Below are 20,703 nucleotides of genomic sequence, written 5' to 3'. Positions count from 1 at the left end.
GAGCATCTGCCGGCACTCCTGTGCTGGGCTCCCCGCGAGCCAGCACAGCCAGCGTGGCCATCCTGCTCAGGATAAACCTGAAGCTGGTTGGTGTTGGGCTGGCTCAGAAACAAGGAAGATGGATTTGCCAGCTGACGGTCACAGCTGGGCTTCTGTGTCCCTCTGCACTCCTCTGGGCTGCCAGGGCTGCTGCCAGATCATGAGGGGAAAAGGGAGGCACCTTCTGGGGACCCTTGTCTTAAAAAGCAGCAGGAGGACACGTTCAGCTCAGCTGTGCCAAGGTCTGCCACCTCACGAGGGTGCTGCCGGTGGTGCTGCTCTCCTTGGCTCGTCCTCAGAGACTGCTCCCAGGCACAGGATCCTGTTGGATTCAGGCTGAACGAGGAGTTTCCAATTAAAACAGTTGTCCCAACCACCTCCAAGCTTGTCATCCATCCGGCAGTCCAGCTTTGCCTCTGTCTGTTCTTCTGCCCATCTGTGCATCCCCAGCCCTGCTTCTATTCCCCAACCCTCCGAGCCACCCCCCATCCCTCCATGTTCCCAGCGATCCCCGCCAACCCTCCCTAGCCACCCCCCATCCTTCCCTCATTCCCTCCATCCAAGCAGCCTTCCACACCTCCAGACCCAAGCCCCATCCACTGTCCTCCCCAAAATGAGCCAAACCAGGATGTTTCCCTTCTTGGCCATTTTGTTAGGGTCAGGAAAAGAAACCTGCTAACATGAAGAAGCTAAAACCTACATTGCACTCACAGTTCTGCATCCCACCTGCTGTGAGACCCAGAGGTCACCTCTCCCTGGGCACCCCTAAAGATGGGTGCTCATGGTGGGAGTGGGACATAGCTGAAGAATGTTTGGGAAGAGAAGAAAGAAGTTTCTGCTGCCCACACGATTGACAGTGCTATTCCCTGGGATGCTCACTGCTACCAAGGAGAAACGGGAGCCCCCCATGGTCCCTGTGCTGAGGCATCCCAAGCCTGGGAGCATCCCTGGGGGGACACAGCCCCCTGAGCATGGAGGTCCACAGAGTGGCAGCAATTTTAGGGCATGGGGGCTTGGCACTGAAAACCTTGTACCCACCTCGTGGCAGGGTGTGAAGGTCACATGCACTCCAGGAAGACCCCAAAACAACTCCATGCCCCAGACAGTGGCCAGCTCCAGCCTTGGAGGGATCTGGGAGACTGGGACCTTTGCACCAAGACCCAACATCAAACACTGCAGCAGCTTTGGGTCAGCAGCAAAACAGGTTGAAACCATGAGCCGTCCTGTCCTGCACGATGTGCTGTGGACTCTGGGTGCCACCAACCGTGGCCTGCCCGGCCACCCTGCCACCCCCTGCCTCCCACCCACCCAGAGGGGCTCACCCCCATGGCAGGGATGGAGCCCAGAAAGCCTCAAGAAGGGACAAAATATAGAGGCTGGAAAAGAGGCCAGTCTGGACAGCCAGACCGAGCTGCCATCTCCTCCCCAGCACCGAACAGAAGTTGATTGTGATTTCTTTTTTTTTTTAAAAAAAGGTAACTCTTATTCGGATCTGCAGACCGCGGCATTATCATAGTCATACAAACGCCCAACAAAGCATCTATTTAAAATGTACTGAATTTTGATTACAGCCCGTCCCCTCTTGCTCGCCTGCTCGCTGTCTTTCTTTCTCATTCATTACTTACTGTGTTAAGCTCCCTGAAATTCAAATAAAATCCCACCTCCTCCCCCCCATCCATATGCGTTGGTCGATTCAGCTCCGATGGCTGGGCTTGACGGATGAAGGGCAATAGAAGAGAAGACAAAGCTGTCAAACCTCACCAGGCTGTGTTGACTTCCCATCGCCCCCATGGCCGGAGGGGAGCCCGATCCATCTGGTTTGGAGTCAGTAGCACAAACAAAAGCAAAAGACAATGGTAGGAAGCACTTGAAAGTTCAAATTCTTGCTTTGGTTTCTCTTGGAACAACAGCACCTACGTAATGTGGCCAGTGGACAATAATGCGCGGCCAGGGACATGCAAAAATGCCAGAAGAATGTGCTTATGCCACCAAACGATCCAATATTTTTGTTTTATTGGAACAAAAATAGAAAAGGAGGAAAAAAAAAAAAGAAGAAGGAAGAAAAAGCAAGTCTTTGGAGTTCCTAGATTTCTTGGACAGGCTTTCTGTAGAGAGGAGAGCTGCAAAGCGGGGTGGCCACGGGCCATACAGGGAGCCTGGTACCAGGGTGACTGCTCCCTGGTGGGCTCAGTCCTGGGGGGTTGGGGGTCGGCTGCGCCCTTGGCACATCCCTGCTGCGGAGGCCATTGCATGTGGGAGCCCAGGGACACAGGGTGGCTTCGTGGGCGCTGGGCTGGGTGCCAGGGGGTGTGATTTGTATTCACCACCCAACCCAAATCCCCTGCGAAGGGGCTGCCAGAGGCCCCAGCCTGCTCCGGCTGCCGCGGGGTGAGGGAAGCTGTGTGCAGAAATGCTGTGTTTCCTTGGAAAAACCCATCCTGGAGGTGGTGGCTGGCCTGGCCAGCCTGGCTGAAGCCCTGGGATGAGGTGAGCGGCGAGAAGCTGCAGGGCTGAGCCGAGCCGGGCTGAGCCCAGCTCCATGACAACTCCAAGCAGGCACCTGGATGAGTTTTTTGCAACATCCTAAGCCTGGTGGAGAGGCAGGTGTGAGCTGCACCCCCAGGTGTGAGCCCATGGACCGCTGTGCTGGAGGGAGGTCTGGGGGCACTCACTGGTGGGCTGGTGTCACACAGTGCCCAGGTGGGACAAGATCACGGCATGGCAGGAGAGGGGAGCGATGCTCACCCCACGCACACATCCCACAGGTCTGGCCACAGTCAGCAGCAGCTGCGAGACCTGGGCGATAAACCCACAGGACAACCAGCGGGTTGATACCAAAACCTGATGCTTTTGGCATCATCTTTTTTTGTCCTGCTAAAAACCAGCTGGGTCACTCGGTGGTGTCCATCCAGGGCTGTGCCTGGGCAGGCTGCGTGTCCCCAGGGCACCCTGGGCAGCCAGCTGTGCCCATCCCAGGCACTGTCCTGTGCTGGCAGTGTGGCACGGGGCTTGGCACATCAGGGTGGAAGTTGGCCAACCTGGAGAGATCACACCAAGCCCCTTCTCCAGGTTTCCTCCCCACTGCCATTTGCAGGACAGCGCTCCCAGCATTCCTGGGAATCCACACCCAGAGTCAAACTGAGCATGGCACAAATTTCCTGGGGATTTGGGAATTTCCAGAGCTGGAAAAATTATTGATATAGAAAAAGCCTCATTCAAAACCCCCACACCAGTGCCAGTGAGGGAAGCTTGCCTGCCCCCTGCTTTCAAAGCCCCAGCTGAGGGCAGGACCCAGCGGGTCGCTGGCACAGGGCTGCCTCTTGCTTTTCCCACTTCCCAGAGCAGCCAGATCCTGCCTGGAAAACCTCCAAAGGTGCAGCACTCAGCCCACTTTTGGGCACCAGCCTGCTCTGAGCCACGTGAGATGACAGAGGTGCCCTTGGGGATGGAGACCCCATGCTGACCCCCACCCCACTACCAGTCCAACAGCAGCTTCTGGCTAGAGGTGACCCCATCCCCACAGCCCAAGGGTTTGGCAAGGACCAAGCCGCTTCAAACCCTTGCTGGGACCCAGGTTGAAGCAAAAAGCCTGGGAAGGGTTGCAGGCAATCACAGGGCGCTCAGCCAGTGGGGCTGGGGCTGCAGACCCAAATGCACCCCCCAAACACTACAGACCCCAGAAGCAGTCCCACGGCTGGTTGCAGAGCTCCTACTTCTCTCCCTTAGGTTGAGCAACTTCTTTAGGAACATCTCAAGCACCACATGCCTGGTCCAGCACATCCTGGTCCTGAGCCATCACCCCTCCACCAGCCACCAAACAGTGGGATAGGGCAAACCAGGACACCCCAGAGCTTCCTCCAGCTATGGGAAGGGGGTGGTAGGGGCTGCAGCTCCAGCATCCCCCCAAAATCCACCCCAGCCATCACCCTCTGGGGATGCATTTAACCCCAGGAGCACTACAGGTTTAGACACCAAAACAGGGACCTGGGGAGCCTAGCCAGCCACCCCCACCACAGGAACCACCCAGCATCACCCATAACCATGTGGGAAAGAACAAACAAAAAAGCCATTTAGTTTTGGGTTTTTTTTTATAAAAAGATCAATGAAAAATTTATTTATAAATTTCGCACTCTGGGGCTACACGTCTATATCATACACTCAGGAATATGCTGTACTGTACAGACTTTATCCAGTTAGAAATGATCATATAGTGACCCACATACAGCTTCAATATAAGCCTAAAAATTCTTAACATTAATTAACATAATTAAAAAAGGTATTCGCATCTAAAGAAAAATCTACAGAAAAACTCCTTTCTGGAGCAATCTGTGCATCAGCTTCAATGTCTGCTTATTTCACTGACATTATCAATATATTCTTCTTACAAAAATAATAATAATAATTAAAAAGATGACTGCTGGAAGGCAACCAGTCATGCATGAAAGAGCCTCCCCCACCTGCCTCTTTTTTTTTAATTTATTTTTCTTGTACTCCCCGTTTTGGCATGAAGGGTCAGCAGCACGATGAGCCAACAAGGGGGGTGGGGGGGACCCTCATTTCAATTTGAATCAATCTGCATCCCTTTTACTTCTCAGGATCAAGAGAGACTGGGGGTGTGGGGGTTGCATAGAAAATTGAAACTCTAGGGACTAGGAAGGGCAGCAGCTTTTCAGTAAAATACAAAGGGATGTAAAAATACATCAACTCACAATTTCAGAGCAAACCCCCTTCCCCGACATACAGTTTCCCAAAATCTCAGCGTGTCTAAAGCTCCAGGAGGCTGGAAAGGAACAATACTTTTCTTAAACAACTCACCCAGCAATTCACACAGGAGATTCACAGTCTTAATAGGTATTTTATAAAAATATAAATATGGGTTACATCATGTTGTCTTTACAACACTGGACAGAGCTCCCTTTAGACTGGGTTTATAACCAAGATTTCTTTTTAAAAATCCATCTAGAACTTGGCTTTACAATACACTTTTTAATATCATGTCATAAATGTTATGACATTTCATTGTGGCAAATCCATTTAGTCAAAAAAATATAAATGTGCAACCATCTGGTAACGACGATAAAACCTTGCTAGAAAAGATCTTGTTCCCACCCCGTAACTATCGCACAGAAGCACCAGTGGAAGTGCTGGACACCCCCTTCCATGCTCACAGAAAGACTTCGGCCAAGCAGTTCCTTGCAAATTACAGCATTAACAGTAGACGCTTTCAACAGCGCTTTTTCTCTTGTTCTTCTTTAAATCTGGAGCTTTTTTAAACATCATCTCAAATCGTTGAAGTGGAGAAAACCAAAAACCAAACTGTAGGTGAAACCATCAGAGACAAAGCAGAATATTCAGTGCAATGGGAAATAATCATGGCAGACTCAAGTTGGTTTTTTTTTAGTTTTAAGACTAGGAAAGCAAACAAACAACATCAACAAAAAGCATATTTCCCAAACCATATTTTTGAAACACTCACCACCAGCTTCCAACAAAACCAGGCTCACAATCTTTACCCACAAATATATACATACATGATAAATAGTTAAGACACAACCCAAATAAACCAGCAGGTAACTATTTTTTTTTTTTTTTAATCGCAATGGTTTGGATGCAGGGAGCAAGAGAGGAAAGAACGGGGAGATGGCAGTGATACGGATGGCTTTAGTGCAGACGAAGAGAAGAGGGCTGAAAGACCAGCAGGAGAAAGGAGACTTCTGAAATTTTCCGCATTTTCCAAATGGATGTTCTTGTGCCATAGCAAAAAAAAAAAAGCAGCATTTGCGATTATACGTGCAGTCACTTCAAAATGCGACCTCGGGTGGCTTTCTCTTCTTCCTCCCTTTCTTTTATAAATATATATATTTAGGCATATATATATAATATAAAAGGCGGGTGAATCTACATACATCAAATGAATCGTTCTGCATTGAGAAGTGTTATCCAAGTTTCACCAAAAGAAAAATAAAGTTCCCAAACTATTTTCAGTAGTTTTCCGGCATCTCTCTAGGCAGCAGAGAGCGCTCGCGCCCCTTTCCTGTGCAAAAGCAAATCCTCTGCCTCTAGAGTTTATTTCTTTTTTTTAAGGAAAAAAAAAAAAGTCCAGGATTTGCTAATCCCAGTTTACACACAAAACCAGAAGGATTCAATGTCTTTTCCTGGGATCTCAGGTGTGCTAAACGGATTCAAGGAGCGGGTGAGGACGCAGACTTTCTTCGGACACCCAAAAAAAAGAAACAAAGTAGAAAACCCAACGCAAAATAAAACAAAAAAGGAGCAAAACCGGGGTGAGAAAACCGTGTCTGTCATATTCCAACGGAGTCGCCTCAAGAAAAAAAAAAAAAATTAAAAAAATCAGCGGTGGGAAAACACGGGGGAAGGTTGCAGGAGGGAGGAGCCCCCCCGCGGTGCCCCGAGCCCCCAGCCCGTCCCGGGGCACGCGGGAAGGGGGGGGGGGGGGGGGGGCGGGGGCGTTGAAATGAATTCGTTTCTGAGCCAGAATACTTTAAATCGGAGGGAAGGGAGCGAGGGGAGAGAGGATTAAATATTAGCGGGGAGGGGGCGGGAGCCTTTAAAGCATCTGACCAGATGTCAAACTGAAACCGTGAATACTGTGAGTGCAGCCGAGGTAGATGGAGGAGAAAAAAACCAAAACAAAACAACAAACCAAAACAAAAAAAAACAAAACCAAAAACAAAACCCAAACACATTACAGTAGGAAAACAACCCTTGGAAGAAAAAAAAAAAACAAAAGCAGGCGAACGGTGGCGTGTTTTGCGTGGGGCCCCAAATCTTCGCCAAATAAACCCCACGCGGGGGTGGGAGCAGCTTTGGCGGCCGGGGGAGCGGGGGACGGGGGGGGGGGCGGCGGCCCCGGCATCACCGGGCGCCGGCGGAGTATTTGGCCTTGGTGATCAGGTAGAGGACGATGTCCTGGTGGCCCCCGAAGGCGGCGATGTGCAGCGCGCTCCAGCCGTCCCGGTTCGCCAGGCGGATGTCGGCGCCGAACTTGACCAGGAGCTTGACCAGCTCCAGGTTGCCGTCGATGACGGACTGGTGCAGCGCCGTCTGCCCCTCGGGCCCGAAGGAGTTGACGTTGAACTCGCAGTTCGTCATGTTCTGCAGCAGCGACTGCAGCTCCTTGGTGTTGCCCCGCCGCACCGCCTCCTGGAAGACGCGCTGGCTGGGCGGCGGCGCCGCGCACGGCGACACCTCGCTCTGGCTCATGCCGCCGCTCACGCCCCGCCGCCCCGCATGGACGGCGACGCCTCCGCCCGCCCGGGCATGCGGCTGCTGGGCGGCTGCCGGTGCTGCAGCCGCCGCCGGACCCGGGCCCCGCCGCTCCGCCGCCGCCGCGCTGCTACCGCCGCCGCTCCACCGCCGCGCCCGGGCCCCTCTGGAGCGCAGCCGCCCCGCACCGCGCCTTTTACTCCTCCTTTTATTTGCATAACAATGGCACGGCCGTGACGCGGCGCGCAGGGGCGGGGCGCCGCCGCCGAGCGCCCATTGGAACGGCCGGCAGGGGAGGGGGCGCGGAGCCACGCCCCCCGAGGGAGAGGAGCCGCGCTGCCCCTCCCCCACCCCTGGGCTGTGCCGGGGGGACGGTGGGGGGCGCTCCCGGCTCGGCTCGGCTCGGCTCGGCTCGGCTCGGCTCGGCTCGGCTCGGCTCGGCTCGGCTCGGCTCGGCTGGGCGCAGCGCAGGGGCGCGGTGGTCACAGGCAGAGGGCGCCACCACCCAGGCCGTGCCGTGCCGTGCCGTGCCGTGCCGTGCCGTGCCGTGCCGTGCCGTGCCGTGCCGTGATGTGCGGGGCCGTGCCATGCCGGGCTGTGTACAGCCTTGCCGTGCCGTGCCGTGCGGGGCCGTGCCGTGCCGTGATATGGGGGGCCGTGCCATGCCACGCTGGGCCGTGCTGTGCGGGGCCATGCCGTGCCGTGATGTGCGGGGCCGTGCCATGCCGGCCTGTGTACAGTCTTGCCGTGCTGTGCCGTGCGGGGCCGTGCCGTGCTGTGCGAGGCCGTGATGTGCGGGGCTGTACCATTCCACGCGGCGCCGTGCCGTGCGGGGCCGTGCGGAGCCGTGCCGTGCTGTGCCGTGCGGGGCCGGGCCGTGCCATGCCGTACCATGCCGTGCCAGGCGGATGCAGCCGGTCCCACCGCTGCCTCTCCGCGCTGCCACCGCGCTGTGCCCCCGGGACCCGCCGGCCCCGAACCCCGCGGGGGCGGGTGTCCCCCGGGTGCTGCCGAGCGGCACCGCAGACACCACCACACCGGGGCAGGTCACGGCAGGGGCACGAGGGGGTTCAGCCCCGCAGGATCTGGCCCCCCTGGGCGCACACAGCGGCGGTGCCATGAGGTTCAGGGACCCATGGCTGGGACTGATTTGGGGCGCGGGGAGGAAGGCGCAGCCCCCCACCGGACCCCACCGGCGCTGGAGCGACTCGATGTGGTCACACGGGACTTTGTGCGGGGTCGGATCCTGCCCGGCCAACAGCCGGGAGGTACCAAAAATGGTGCATCACCCCCCGTCGGTGCCGGAGGGGCCCCCGCGCCCGTTTGGCCCGCGGGGAGCAAACGGCGGGGGCTGGCTGGGAAGCGGCACCCCCGGGCCAGCACTCGCCACCTCTGCTGGGCATTTGGTCGCGGGAGCGGAGCGGGAGGCGCAGGGAGAGAGGAAGGAGCGTGTCGTAAAATGAAGTGACAGCGGCTGTGCCTCCCTTTGGGAATGGAACGGGAGAAACCGGCCAGCTGCGGAATTGCCAACCGATGGCACTTGCCACCTCGGAGTCACCCGTCACAGCGGCAGGACAGCGGCCCTGAGCTCAGGGCACCGCACATCCCACCGCTTTTCCCGTGGCTTTTCCCTGTGGCTGCCCGGGGAAGGCAGCAGCTGGAGGAGGCTGGGACATGTTTCTGGCCCTCGCTGGGTCCCGCTCCTGGGCTGGAGGAGGCCAAACCAGCCCGGCTTGGGCTGCAGGGGTTTGGGGTCCTGCTTCCCTTCCTACAAGGGACTACAGGGACTACTTTTCAAAGTCCAGCTCTGCAGCTAGCTTTTCTCATCGCCATTCCTAGCCCGTTCCCACCTCTTCATCTATGCCTGTGCCCATCTCCATCCCACCCCTGTCTCCACTGTCATCCCATGTCCATGCCTACCCCCCACCTCCATCCCCATCCAATCCCTGTCCATCCTAGCCCCAGACCCATCTCCAGCCCCATGCCCATCCCATCTCATCCTAATCCCTGTCCTATCCCATCCCATCCCATCCCATCCCATCCCATCCCATCCCATCCCATCCCATCCCATCCCATCCCATCCCATCCCATCCCTGTCCCATCCCCATCCAGCTCTGCCTGGTCTCTCTCTCACCCTGCTCGGCTTGCCCAGGCCAGGGCTCCCCCAGCTGTATCCCCATCGCATTCCCACAGGGAAGGGGGGGGACATTACCATGGGCTGGGGTCTCGGGGTGGCTCTGACCCTGCCGTGCCGCTGTCCCTTGTCTGCACAGCTTCTCCGGGGACAACCCTGTGCCACCGAGGCGTGGGGCTGGCAGGGGGCACAGAGGTGGGCTGGGGGCTCAGGGGCTGCGCGGGAGCCAGGGCTGCTCGAGGACCATGGAGAGGAGCCAGCCTTGCCTGTCCTGTCCCCCCGCGGGCAGGGGGTGCTGGCTCTGCCCCCCAGCACCCCAGCTGTGGTGGCAGCGGGGACATCAGTGGCCGTCCCTGCCCCACGTTGGGGCGAGTGGCAGGACCCCGGCAAAGGGACGGCGGGGGGCCACGTGGTGGCACCGTGGCTGGGGTGGCCCTGCGGGCTCCGCTGCTGCCAGCTCGCCCTCTCCTTTCCACCCCTGACTATCCCGGGACAGCTGATTTTGTGCATTTACGGGCCGCATCCTGCGGGGTGCTGAGCGCTTTCAGCGAGCCGTGGGAGAGGGGATCGCTCACACCTCCCGGCCTGGGGCCGGGCCAGGGCCACGTCCTCGCAAGCAAATCCGCGTTTGCCAGCGACATGGTGAGAAAAATCAAGAGCCTGGGCAGGGACCCAGCCATGCAAATGTTCCGGGCTGGCAGGTGGGGGCAGGACTCAGCCTGGGAGCGGTGCCAGAGAGGGAGGGAAAAGAGCAAAAAATAAAAAAAAATAAAAAAAAATTAAAAAGGAGATTTGGAAAACGTGCATTTTAGTTCCAATTTGTACCTCAGCTAAAAGGCGCAGGGGAGCCGGGGGGTGCGGAGGCTCGGGTTATGGGGCTGCGGGGGGGCCGGTGGCTGGAGTCCCCCCGGGGGGCCCTGCAGCCCCCCCCCCCCCGCTTTCTCAGCTGGGAACGGGGGAAGCCGCTGCGAGCGCCGGTGCTGTAGGCGGCGGGAGGGGGACCCGGCACGGCGATGCCTGAAGCAAACGTCCTCCCCCAAAATATCCCCTCCCCAACAGACGGGGCGACCGAATTCCGCCCCCCCCCCCCCCCCCCCCGCCATGGTTGCCCGCGGGCGAGCGGTGAGGCGCTGCCGGCGGGGCTCGCAGCCGGGCGCCGGGCACGGCCAGCGCTCCCCCGCAGGAGCCAGCGGGCAGTGCCCGGCCGAGGCAGCCGGAGCCCGGGCACCCCCGGGGGGCGCCTCGCAGGGAGCCGGGAGCCGGGGGGCCGGGGCAGGCGGCGAGGGGGCGTGCCCCCACTTAATTCATTAAAATGTGTCGGAGAGCGTGGGAAAGACGAGAGCTTTTCTTCCCAGCGCGGAGACCCAGCGAAAGGCGTGCGAGGGAGAGCGACCTGCCTGCTTCTCCCTGCGAGCCGGGGGGAAGGCGCAGGTTGCCCCGGCCGCTGGCCCTGCCGCCCCCCCTCCTCGCCCCCTGGCCTGGGCAAAGCGGCCGCCGCAGCTGCAAGTGGGGATGTGGAGGTGCGGGCAGGGTGGGAGCCCACGGGGGTGGGGGCTGCTGGGTTCCAGCGGTCCCCTCCTGCAGAGATCCACCCTTGGGTGGTAGGAGAGGGGAGCCCTGCCCCGGGCGGCTGGTTTTGGCAAGTGGGGAAGGGGCTGTGGGGGGCTGTCCCACGGCAAAACCTTCCTCTGTGCTGAGAGCTGCCCTGCCCGCAGTGGGGCAGCAGCAGGGGCATGGCTGTGGGACTGGTCTCATGATTTTCCCATGGGCACATCACACCAGCCTTCAGCAGGACCCCAGCAGTGCCCCCCCAGCCAGTCCTGCGGGCAGAAGCTCCTGAGGCCAGAAGTGGGGTTTGCAAGAGAAGCGTCCTCGTGCAGTGAGGACACATGTGCAGGTGCCCTGTGTCCTCTGCAGGGAGCAAGTCACCATGGGCAAAACTCTCATGGGTGGTTTGGGGAAGCCCTGGGGACCAGGGGAGGCTCCAGGCATCCCCCATCCTCTGGGACACCCCATACCACTGGGGTCACTGCGGGAACGTGGGCTGGGGACTGCCGCTTCCAGTGGATGCCACTGTGGATGCTGCTGTCCACTTTCCCTCCCTCCCAGCCTGTGACAAATGTGATTTAAAACCTGAGTGAGACTCAAGCGTGGTCATAACCCTATGTGTGGTCATTGCCCTTGGCGGGGACACAGGTGGGGGACATCACTGCATGCCTGGCCCTGGGGCTGCAGGACCCCGACTCCCCACGGGGCTGTGGTGACCTGGTGCTGGGCTGTGCAGGTTGGGTCCTTGCACTGCAGCTTGGCCTTCAATCATTCCAGTGCCCCATCTTATCAGTCCTTATCCTGCTGGAAATGCTGCAGCTTTTCTGATGTAGCCTACAGCCTCCACATTTGACAGCAGGAAAATGCTGTTTGGGCAAAAGGCTGGGAACCCCTTGGAGCTGGAGAGCTCCTACCCAGCACCACAGGCAGGGCTCTCCAGCTGCACCACTGTCCCAGTGCTGCTGGGCCACGCTGTGGCAGCAGAGCAGACGTACCGAACCACTTTGGCTCAAGCCCGCGTTGTGCTAAACTGGCATCGTTAAATGTACCCAGCCTGGGGTGCTGACGATTGCTTGTAGGGCTTCTGGTGCTGGAAAACTGGTACGTGGAGGGACCAAATATCCCCTTTGTGGGTGATGATACAGTCAGTTGGAGACACAGACCTGGGTTTTACATGCCCTGGGCCAAGCTCAACCATCTTTGGGCCACAATTACCTTGTCCTGGGCCATCAGGATGAGCTCCAGTATTGAATCTGGTGTTGGTGCAAGGCTTTGGTGCTAGGAAATGGCCATCTCCTGAGACGCGTGGTCCCCAGGGCCACTTGTTTGATTGTGCTGTGCTGTCACTCCTTTGTAGTAGCTGTGGGGATGGGGGTACATCACCCCACTGTTCCTACCTGGCTCCCCCAGAAGATGCGATACATCCCATTGAGACTGGCCTGGGGGCCCCTGACTGCTCCGCGGGGGCATCCCTGGGGTGGAAGCAGGCTGAGGGGTGACACAGCCACGTCCCCCCGCAGGACACATGGCGAGGCACGCCTGGCGAGCGGGTAGAAGCTCATTTGCCTGAGAGTCATGCCCACATGTTGGCAGGCTGATGGGAAGGGTCCGGTCCCAGGCTATTTCCCAGGGAGCAAACATCCTCCTGATGCAAATCTCCCGCCTCACGTGGCACCGACACCTCTCTCCTCTCCTGCCCCCGGCAAGGGGCCAGCAGAAGTGACTCCCTGCCCGTGGGAGCAGAGTTTCTGAGGTGTGGGGCAGCACAAGGGCCTGAGCTTGCAGCCAGCCTCAGGCTCGTCAGCCCTGGGTCCGTGCCCAGAAACACGCCGGTTTGTTTGAAAACGGCAGCCGAGCAACTGGGAGCTTGATCGGAGCATCCGGTTGGAAAAGTGGCTCCGTGTCGAGGATGGGCAGCGGTACAACCCTCACCCTCCTCCTCCTCCTCCCCTGCCTTGCCAGCTGCCTGAGGGACCGGCCGGCCCTAGTTCAAGGCACAAAGTCATGCCAGGGAAAACCGAGCTGATTTCTCTGAGCTGGTCAAATATGCAGTGAGGTTTCCGCTCCAGATTACAGGAGGAAGGAAGTTTGCTCGGAAGGGGATGGGGATAAGGTGGGGGAGAAGGGAGGGAAGTGCATTCCTGCCTGGTGAGGAACAATGTTGATATATTCACTTGTAAACTAAAGCTGGCCTGAGCACCAAACACCTTGTCCCCATCAAACTCTGAAGGATATGCGAAGAGTACACAAGGGGAGGAGAGGAACCGGCTGATATCCGATGCAGCCTGTCACTTCTCAGGGCTGAGAGAAGCTGCTCATTCAGGTCTCATTCAGGCTGGCGTGATAAAACAGAGATAAATTTCTTCCCCAGCGCTGTTTTATCAACAGGCTCTGGCCACAACTGCAGCTTGCCCTGCCGGGGCAGGAGCTGAGCGCAGGTGAAGTGACCTGGGGGTCGAAGGGCTCTCGGCGTGGCCAGCCCCCCCAGAGCCTGCACGCCTGCCAGGGCGCTGCCCTTCCAACACACCATCAAACGGCTCCATAAAACCACGGAGGGCTCGTTACTGCCCTAATAAATGTTAAACATTAGTATGGCACAGACAATGGGATTTTTAATCTTTTTTTTTTTTTAAAGTAGCCAGATAGGGAAACAATATTGTAGGCTGACTAAAAAGCTGGTTTAATTCCCTTTGATCTGTATCCACCATTCAAAACTGGACAATTTATGACTTCCTGGATGCTCCTCAAGGCTGCTTTGAGGTGGAGTTTGACGTTGACTGTGTCTATGACTGGAGATGACCTTGTTGCACAGGTCCCACCTCGACATCACCTCCTGCAGGCAGCAGAAAGGGAGAGGTGCTGTGCTGGGTCTCAGCCGCTGCCCCCATCCCCAGGAGCTGGATGAGACCCTTTGGGAGCTGTCCCATGCCATGCCCACGCACACATATGACCTGCTGGTGTCTGCTCTGGGTTGGTCTTCTCCTAAAACAAGTCCCACCGTGGTGAGCCTGCCCCAGCACAGCTGGCTGCCAGCAGCCCAGCCTGCAAGCGCAAGCACTCACCCCCAAATTGACAGAGATGGCAGGGAGATAAAGTCCTACAGGTGGCCAGAAGGTGACCCTCCTGTCCCCAGGGATCAGAGGAAGGGCCCCTTCCAGGCAGCTCTGTGGGCAGGAGCCATCCCCAGGGTGAGGGACAGGGTCAGCATGCCCCGTTGTCCCCCTCACCAGCCCCCCTCTTGCAGGGGAAACAGTGGCAGACCAACGTGAAGCTGCAGCTCCAAAACCCCAGTGAGCAAAGGCCAGAAATGCTCACAGGCTGGCTGGAAGTGGTGTTTGGGAGGCTTGGGGCTTCAGCTCTGACCCCATCTGACTCAGATGTTCGTGTGACTCACAAGCGTCCCCCAAACAGGGTCTGGAGAGGTTCGTCTCATCACGCGATGAAGCATCGCTCACCGCGGGGGCTGACAGAGGGAGGCTGCAGCATTCCTGCTCTGCTCCATCCCCAGTTTCTGTCCTCCCAGAGCAAACCCCAAAGCAGCAGGATGCTGACACATGGATGAATCTGTGTGAAGCCTGGGGGGCTCGGGCTGCTCAGCCTCTGGCACCGGCAGTCCCATGCTCACCGGCTGGGGTGGCCCCCCCAGTATCCTCCACCAGTGGCTGGCACAGAAGGGCTGCTGGCAAAGCACAAGCCTCATCCTCCCTCTACTTAAAGGACACTTTCAGGGTCCCCACGTGCTGCTCCAGGGGAGCTGGGGGTCTGGTTGCCCACAAGGACATGGCAAGGCACAAGCTGGGAGCATTCACAGAGGAGGTGGCTCATGTGCTGGAGGAGCCGACAACTGGTTTGCAGACCATCAACGGTGCTGGCACCAGAGGTGTGTGGATGTAAGGACATGCCGCTTCCAGGCACTGAACAGGTCACCTTGACACACAGGGACAATGGCAAAACCCCCAGAGCCAGAGTACCCACTCAAGGCTGAGAGGGGCAGGACGTCCTCAAGGGGCCAGACACAGCACCCTGCAGCCATGGGGCAGTGGGTGTCCCAGGTCAGCGATCCCATGTGCCCCTTTCCGCAGGTCTCCTGCCACCCAGCCTGGACACTTGAGGGCTCTGGGAAGGGCTTAAAGGAGAAAAGGGTCCTGGCAGCCTCAGGCAGCCTTTCTGCCCCTGGGCAGGGATGGGGAGGGGTGGAGGGATGGAAAGATGGAGAGCATCAGAGCTGGGCACTAATGGATGAGAAGACATATGCTACGGTCCATAGTGCTGAGACTGCACGTCCAAGCAAAGCCACTGTCACAGCACCACAGATGACTCAGGATGAAGGGACTTCAGCTGCTCAGAAGGAAGGCGCTTGCTTCTGATGCTGCCATTAGGAATAGAGGACAACTTTTAAACATCTACCCATGACATAGAGGCAGAAAACGTGTTATCATGGGTGCAACTTCCTAGCACCAAAGCCCTGCACCAACACCGGATTCAATACTGGAGCTCATCCTGATGGCCCAGGATGAGGTAACTGTGGCCCAAAGATGGTTGAGCTTGGCCCAGGGCATGTAAAACCCAGGTCTGTGTCTCCAACTGACTGTATCATCACCCACAAAGGGGATATTTGGTCCCTCCATGTACGAGTTTTCCAGCACCAGAAGGCCTACAGGTACATTTAACAATGCCAGTTTAGCAGAACACAATTTAATCCCCCTCTTCCTGCTGTCACTGTCTTGCCCCAAACTGTTACACCACAAATATGATAAAAATGACCTGGGGGTAAAAGCAAAGAGGAAATTCCCATTTGAGATAAATAGGGAATTAAGAAAAAAATGTGCTTTCCTAGAGACAAACACCTAGAGAAAGCGCAGGGCTGGAAAACCAGGACTTGAAACACAATTCCTTCATATCATATGCAAAAAATGAGAACAACTGAGGAGAGAAACAGAAAGAATTTATGGAAAAATTATGGCCACTGAGGGCGAGCCCAGCAGAAGGCATTTTAATCCCACTAGGAGGAATAACCCCCATGGCTGGAGGTGTCAATGTGCGTGCAGGAAGGTGTGCTGGGCTCCAGGAGCCTCCAGCCAAGTGGGAAAATCCCTCTTTTTCTTCTGCCCGTCTCTGGAAGAAGCAGAGCCATCTCCAGGGTAAGCCAAGAGAGATGGGGAAGGCGGTGATGAAGGTGGTGGGGCAGGAAGGTTTTGCTTAGACTGTTTCTGCGTGCTGAGCTCCAGCACCTTGCCCCCACCGGCCTGGGAGGACGAATGGCCACCAGCCCCCTGGGAAGCTGGGCAACAGGGCTCCCCGGGGCGAGAGCCCACCCTGGCAACAGGGGATTAGAGGGGAGAGATGTGACCGTCCCTGGCAGTGACTCTGCGGAAAGCACAGAACCTGCCAGCCCTCCACCATGGGCAGAGGTGGCATGGGTTCAGAGATCCCCCTGGGAAATCCCCCCAAACCCAGCACCCCCATGCAGCCACAGCCCTGGCAGCAGGAGATGTGGTCCCCGAGTCCTCCGTGCGCAGGGGCTGTACTGTGCCGGGCATGGCCACCTCTGGCTGGGGCATCATCAGTGAGGCTTTGCTTTGCAGCCCCCCAAAACCAGACTAGGAGGAGAGGAATGGTGGGTTTAAGACCAATCTGCAGCAGCCAGTGTCAAAACACTAACCACCACACCACAGCGGCTCCGCAAGCAGACTGCTGGGGCATGACCGTTGTCCGGCAGACACTGCGGTGATGATGATGGTGATGCTCAACCATGGAGGAGGCTTTCTCCCCAAGCTCCGCCAAGCTAAGTGCAGGGAAGGAGGGAAAATACCCCCCCACCCCTCGGGAAACACAGATCCTTGCAGCTGCTTCTGGCCAGGGCCAGATGCACCCCTCAGTGTGTCCTGATGGGAAAGGACCAGGCTCAGCACCTCTGCCCTGCTAAAATGGATCCTTACCTTTAAGCACACACAGGGCCAGTGGTGCGTGCTGCTACGGTGACAGCTCTGCCGTTGCGGTGCTGCTGGCATCCTCCTCGTCTTTGTTCATCGCCAGTGAAGGAGGCGACATTATTTTTATGCCTCCACTTGAAAGAAACAGGGCTCTACAGCAGCAAACAAGGGGCAGGCAGGGGGCCCTGGCAGGGCTGTGAAGGAGATGGGGACAGAGATGGGGACAGGCGTCCTCTGCCACCTTTTGGTGGAAATGAGGACAAAAGAGCATACTGTGACCGTGGAAAGTGTCACCAGGGAGTTGTGCCTATGGCCAGGACTCAGCAGGGACCGTTACGGGCACAGTGTGGGATGGTCACCTTTCAGGGTCACTTGTACTAATGCCTGGGCAGAAGCTTGCGGAAAGAGGAATGTTTAAAGCAGAAAAAGCTGGCGAAGGGCTGAGCCTGGGGGGTGAGATGTCCCTGGGGGCAGGGAAGGAGCCCCCCGGCACCATGTTGGCAGGAGCTCTTGGAGAGGGAAAGGGAGTCTCGCATTGCAGCGTAAGCTGCCTGGGCAGGCATTCTGCTGGCCCGCAAATGTCACACTTCAGCCAAGAGCCCCTCGGGCCCTCTCAGCAATAACATCAGGGCCCGGCAGTTAACCGGGATTAGAGAAGGAATTTTGCAAATGCTCCCCAGTTGCAGCGTGGAGTGGTTGAAGCCTGTTCCTGGACAGGGAGGCATCAGACGGCAGTGCCTGGAGCTGCAGGACCAACCTGGCTAGGCTCCTCACGTCACCTGCCCCCCCCATCGGTCCGTGCAGCCTCCTCTGGATGCCGGCTGGTCCCGCTGGGAACCCTGGATCCTGGCAATGGTGGGACTACACACCTTGGGCATGGGGGGCCTTGATGGACCCACCTGGGGAGAGGCGGGCAGGCAGGTGCTGCTCACCTGCTGGGCTGGCAGGCAGCTTTGCCACCCATGGGACCCCTGCCCAGACCAGCCTGGTCGGCTGGGGCGTTCCCAGCTCCAGCACAGGGTGATGTGGGTGCCAGTGAGCACTGTGGTGCACCCAGAGGCCCCCCAGACTGCCACGCCTGTGCCCACCCATTGCCTCCAAGGAATGCCGGGAGAGCTGCGGGGAGAGCATGACCAGGATGAGCAGGGATGCTGGGGATGGGTCATGGCATGGCACGTGTCCCACAGGCTGGGGAGCACTCTGGGCACCGGAGATGCTCTCTCCCCCTTGCTGCTGTTGGGGATGCAGCTCCTGGCTCCCCAACACGAGCGACCCAGCAGTGGGGCACTGGGGCGAGGGTGCCAGGGCCTGATAGGTGCCATGGGGTTGGCACTGCCTGGGTGGCATTTTGGAGAGCTCTGTCACCCTCTTGCCATGCCCAGCCTGGAGGCAGGCAGAAATAAAGCAAAGGGCCCATTCCCCAGCCACCTCTGATTTAATAAGGATCTCCATGTCTTTTCGGGCTGTCACAAACCATCAGCACAGCGGACCCTGAAACGAGAGCCCCTCACTTCCAACCTCACACCACAAACCCATGGCCAAAAATCTGCTGAGGTTCACTGGAGAGTGTCCCCGCTGTGGTCCTCACCTCGCTGTGGAGCCCCCGTGCCCCCACCTCAGCTCAGCTCGTAGATGCTCTGCTCATCCCTGGTAGTGATAAGAACATCCTGAAACTGGGAGACGACACGTCCAAAATGGGACCCTTCCCAAAACACCTTCCCACAGCAGGTGCAGCAGTAGAAGTCTGTGAGGTCAGCTTTGTCCAGCACCCCTGGGGGGATGGCAGCGACCTGCAGGACTGTGCCCCCCACCAGCACCGCTGCCGCCCTGTGCTGCTCTGGCTCCTCCAGCTGCTCCCTGTGCGGGCTGCAGCCAGGCTGGGCTGTGTCACAGGCTGGCACGGCAGCATCGCAGCTCCAGCTGGGATTCTCCTCACACCTCACCAGGCAGCCTGAGGGGAGAGGAGACAGCAAAAAAAACATCAGCCATTGGTGTGATGAGGGGAGTCTGTGCTCAGTTACTTGAACGACCCTTGTGAGGGGCCTGTTATCCCTGCAGGGAGTCCAGGCGCTGCCCTGCGTCCCCAGGGAGGAGCATCCCATGAATTTGGGAGGAGGTGGCCACCAGCATCCACCAACTGCCTGCCCTGAGCATGGCACCTGGGCAGCCTCCTGCTCCCCAGCAGCCGCCCGGTGCTTCCCACACCTCCTCTGCCTGGGCAGCAGCGGGGTCTACCATGGTCCCGGGGGCTATTCCAGTCTGGGTAACTGCACCAGTGCTGCTGCTCTACTGGGTGCAATGGTTTTACCTCCCTGTCACAGGTGGGGCAAGGCTGCTCTCCGAGATGTGCTGTGCCCCCTGCCCCCAGGCTATGTTACAGTGCAAGCAAACAGCAAGGGGAGCCCTTACTGCTGCTTTAATTAAAACCCCACCATTAAAAGCTGTCTGCACTGCTCATGATATCCACAGCTCTCCTGGTCTTCCCAAGGACACTGGGCGCTGGGCTACATGTGACATCCACCTCCCACCACAGAACCCAGGCAAGGGGCACAGTGGGGTGCGATGTGGGGCTGTGCCCCACACGCCCCCGCCAGCACAAACCCCACAGCATCTTTGGCAGCTCGGGAGCTCTCACTGCCCGCGGCTGGGGCACGGCAGGTGGCTGGATCCGGGTGGCGGAAGCCGAGGGCTGAGCTACCTCCCATCCATCAGGACGCCTGGCAGCCAGGGACACCGCCGCAGTCATTGCTGTGGGATGACTCATTTTTGGCAGGGGGGGCTTGTCCTGCCCGGGCATCCATTAAGACAACAAAAGGCATCCTGCATCACTCCAGCAGCACCTCTGGGGCATCCAGCCTGCCCCTTCTGAGGATCAGAGGGAACCTTGTCAGGAGCCAGCTGTGATGGAGAGGGACACCAGCATTCCTGGCTGGCTCTTCCTAGCATCCCAATGCTGTCAGGGACTGGGACATGCTGGGGATTATCGTGGGGGAAAGCAAGGCTGAGGACAGCCCTGAAACAGCCACCTCATCTTGGCAGAGCCACCCCACAGTTGCCCAGCAGGGCCTCGACTTGCCACCGCAGGAGCAGAAAGAGCCACAGCCTGGGAGCGGTGCAAGAGGCTCAGCTCACATCAGCCCCCGGTTCAGAGGGGCTCCCCACAGTCCCCAAGACATGTCACACCTCCCCAGAGGAGATGACCAGCCCAAGCTACTGGGACGTGGTCACCCCCCGTTCCCAGCAGACAAACTGCCACACTCAGGGCCAAGGCTTTCACTAGAGATGTTCTCAGGGTGGTTTTGCAGATCAGCCCTGGACCACCATGTAGCCCAGCAGTGTCACAAGTTTGGGGACTGCTGTCACTACACAAGGGGGAAGCGGCCCCAAGCGCAGTCCCAGCCACTGGACCAGAGCTGGGCTCACCATCACTGTGCCCTGGGCAAGTGCCCTGCAGCCCCCCGCTCACAGATGGGCCTTTCTTTCACCCTCTGCATCTGCTTGGGACAATAGCATCCATTCTCAGAATAAAAAGTGACCTCAATTTCCCATTTTCTCCAATTTCTGGCCTATGGTGAAGCATCTGGGCTGCTCTCAGGAGATCCCTCGGCCAGCTGGAGCAGGGATGCGGAGGAGAAGACCCCTCCCAGGGGCTCCTCTGGGACAGAGCTCATCAGTGGGTGGCAGATCCCCAGGGCAGGAGGCAGGGCTTCTGCCCTCACCCCATTCCTGCCTCCCTCTGCTCTGTGCTACACGATGGCACAGGGTGGCCTGAGCATGGGCACACAGGGACTGGCTGAGGAGCCCAAGCTGCAGGATGAGCCT

General features: G+C 58.2%; 2 protein-coding genes across 3 annotated transcripts in view; both read right to left on the bottom strand.

Moving 5' to 3' along the window:
- Window positions 1-4,108: 4,108 nt before the first annotated feature.
- Window positions 4,109-7,460, bottom strand: NRARP (NOTCH regulated ankyrin repeat protein). The gene has a single exon (XM_055791073.1). The coding sequence runs from the start codon at window positions 7,261-7,263 to the stop codon at window positions 6,916-6,918; it is 348 nt and encodes a 115-aa protein (XP_055647048.1). The 5' UTR covers window positions 7,264-7,460; the 3' UTR covers window positions 4,109-6,915.
- Window positions 7,461-18,304: 10,844 nt separating this feature from the next.
- The window catches only part of EXD3 (exonuclease 3'-5' domain containing 3), a 290,762-nt gene continuing 288,363 nt past the window's right edge, over window positions 18,305-20,703 (bottom strand). For both annotated transcript variants that reach the window (XM_055805397.1, XM_055805404.1), the window contains exon 22: window positions 18,305-18,832. In XM_055805397.1, the coding sequence (XP_055661372.1) occupies window positions 18,498-18,832 (335 nt within the window). In that variant the 3' untranslated portion in view covers window positions 18,305-18,497. The remainder of the gene's footprint in view (window positions 18,833-20,703) is intronic.

The sequence above is a fragment of the Falco peregrinus genome, chromosome 1 (assembly GCF_023634155.1).
Source record: "Falco peregrinus isolate bFalPer1 chromosome 1, bFalPer1.pri, whole genome shotgun sequence".
Classification (NCBI taxonomy): Eukaryota; Metazoa; Chordata; class Aves; order Falconiformes; family Falconidae; genus Falco; species Falco peregrinus.
The sequence above is the reverse complement of the archived record's forward strand: the minus strand, read 5'-3'. Positions and strand labels throughout refer to the sequence as shown.

What these genes read in the sequence shown, in the direction of transcription:
- NRARP (XM_055791073.1), bottom strand. Translation starts at nt 7,263, where the DNA reads ATGAGCCAGAGCGAGGTGTCGCCGTGCGCGGCGCCGCCGCCCAGCCAG.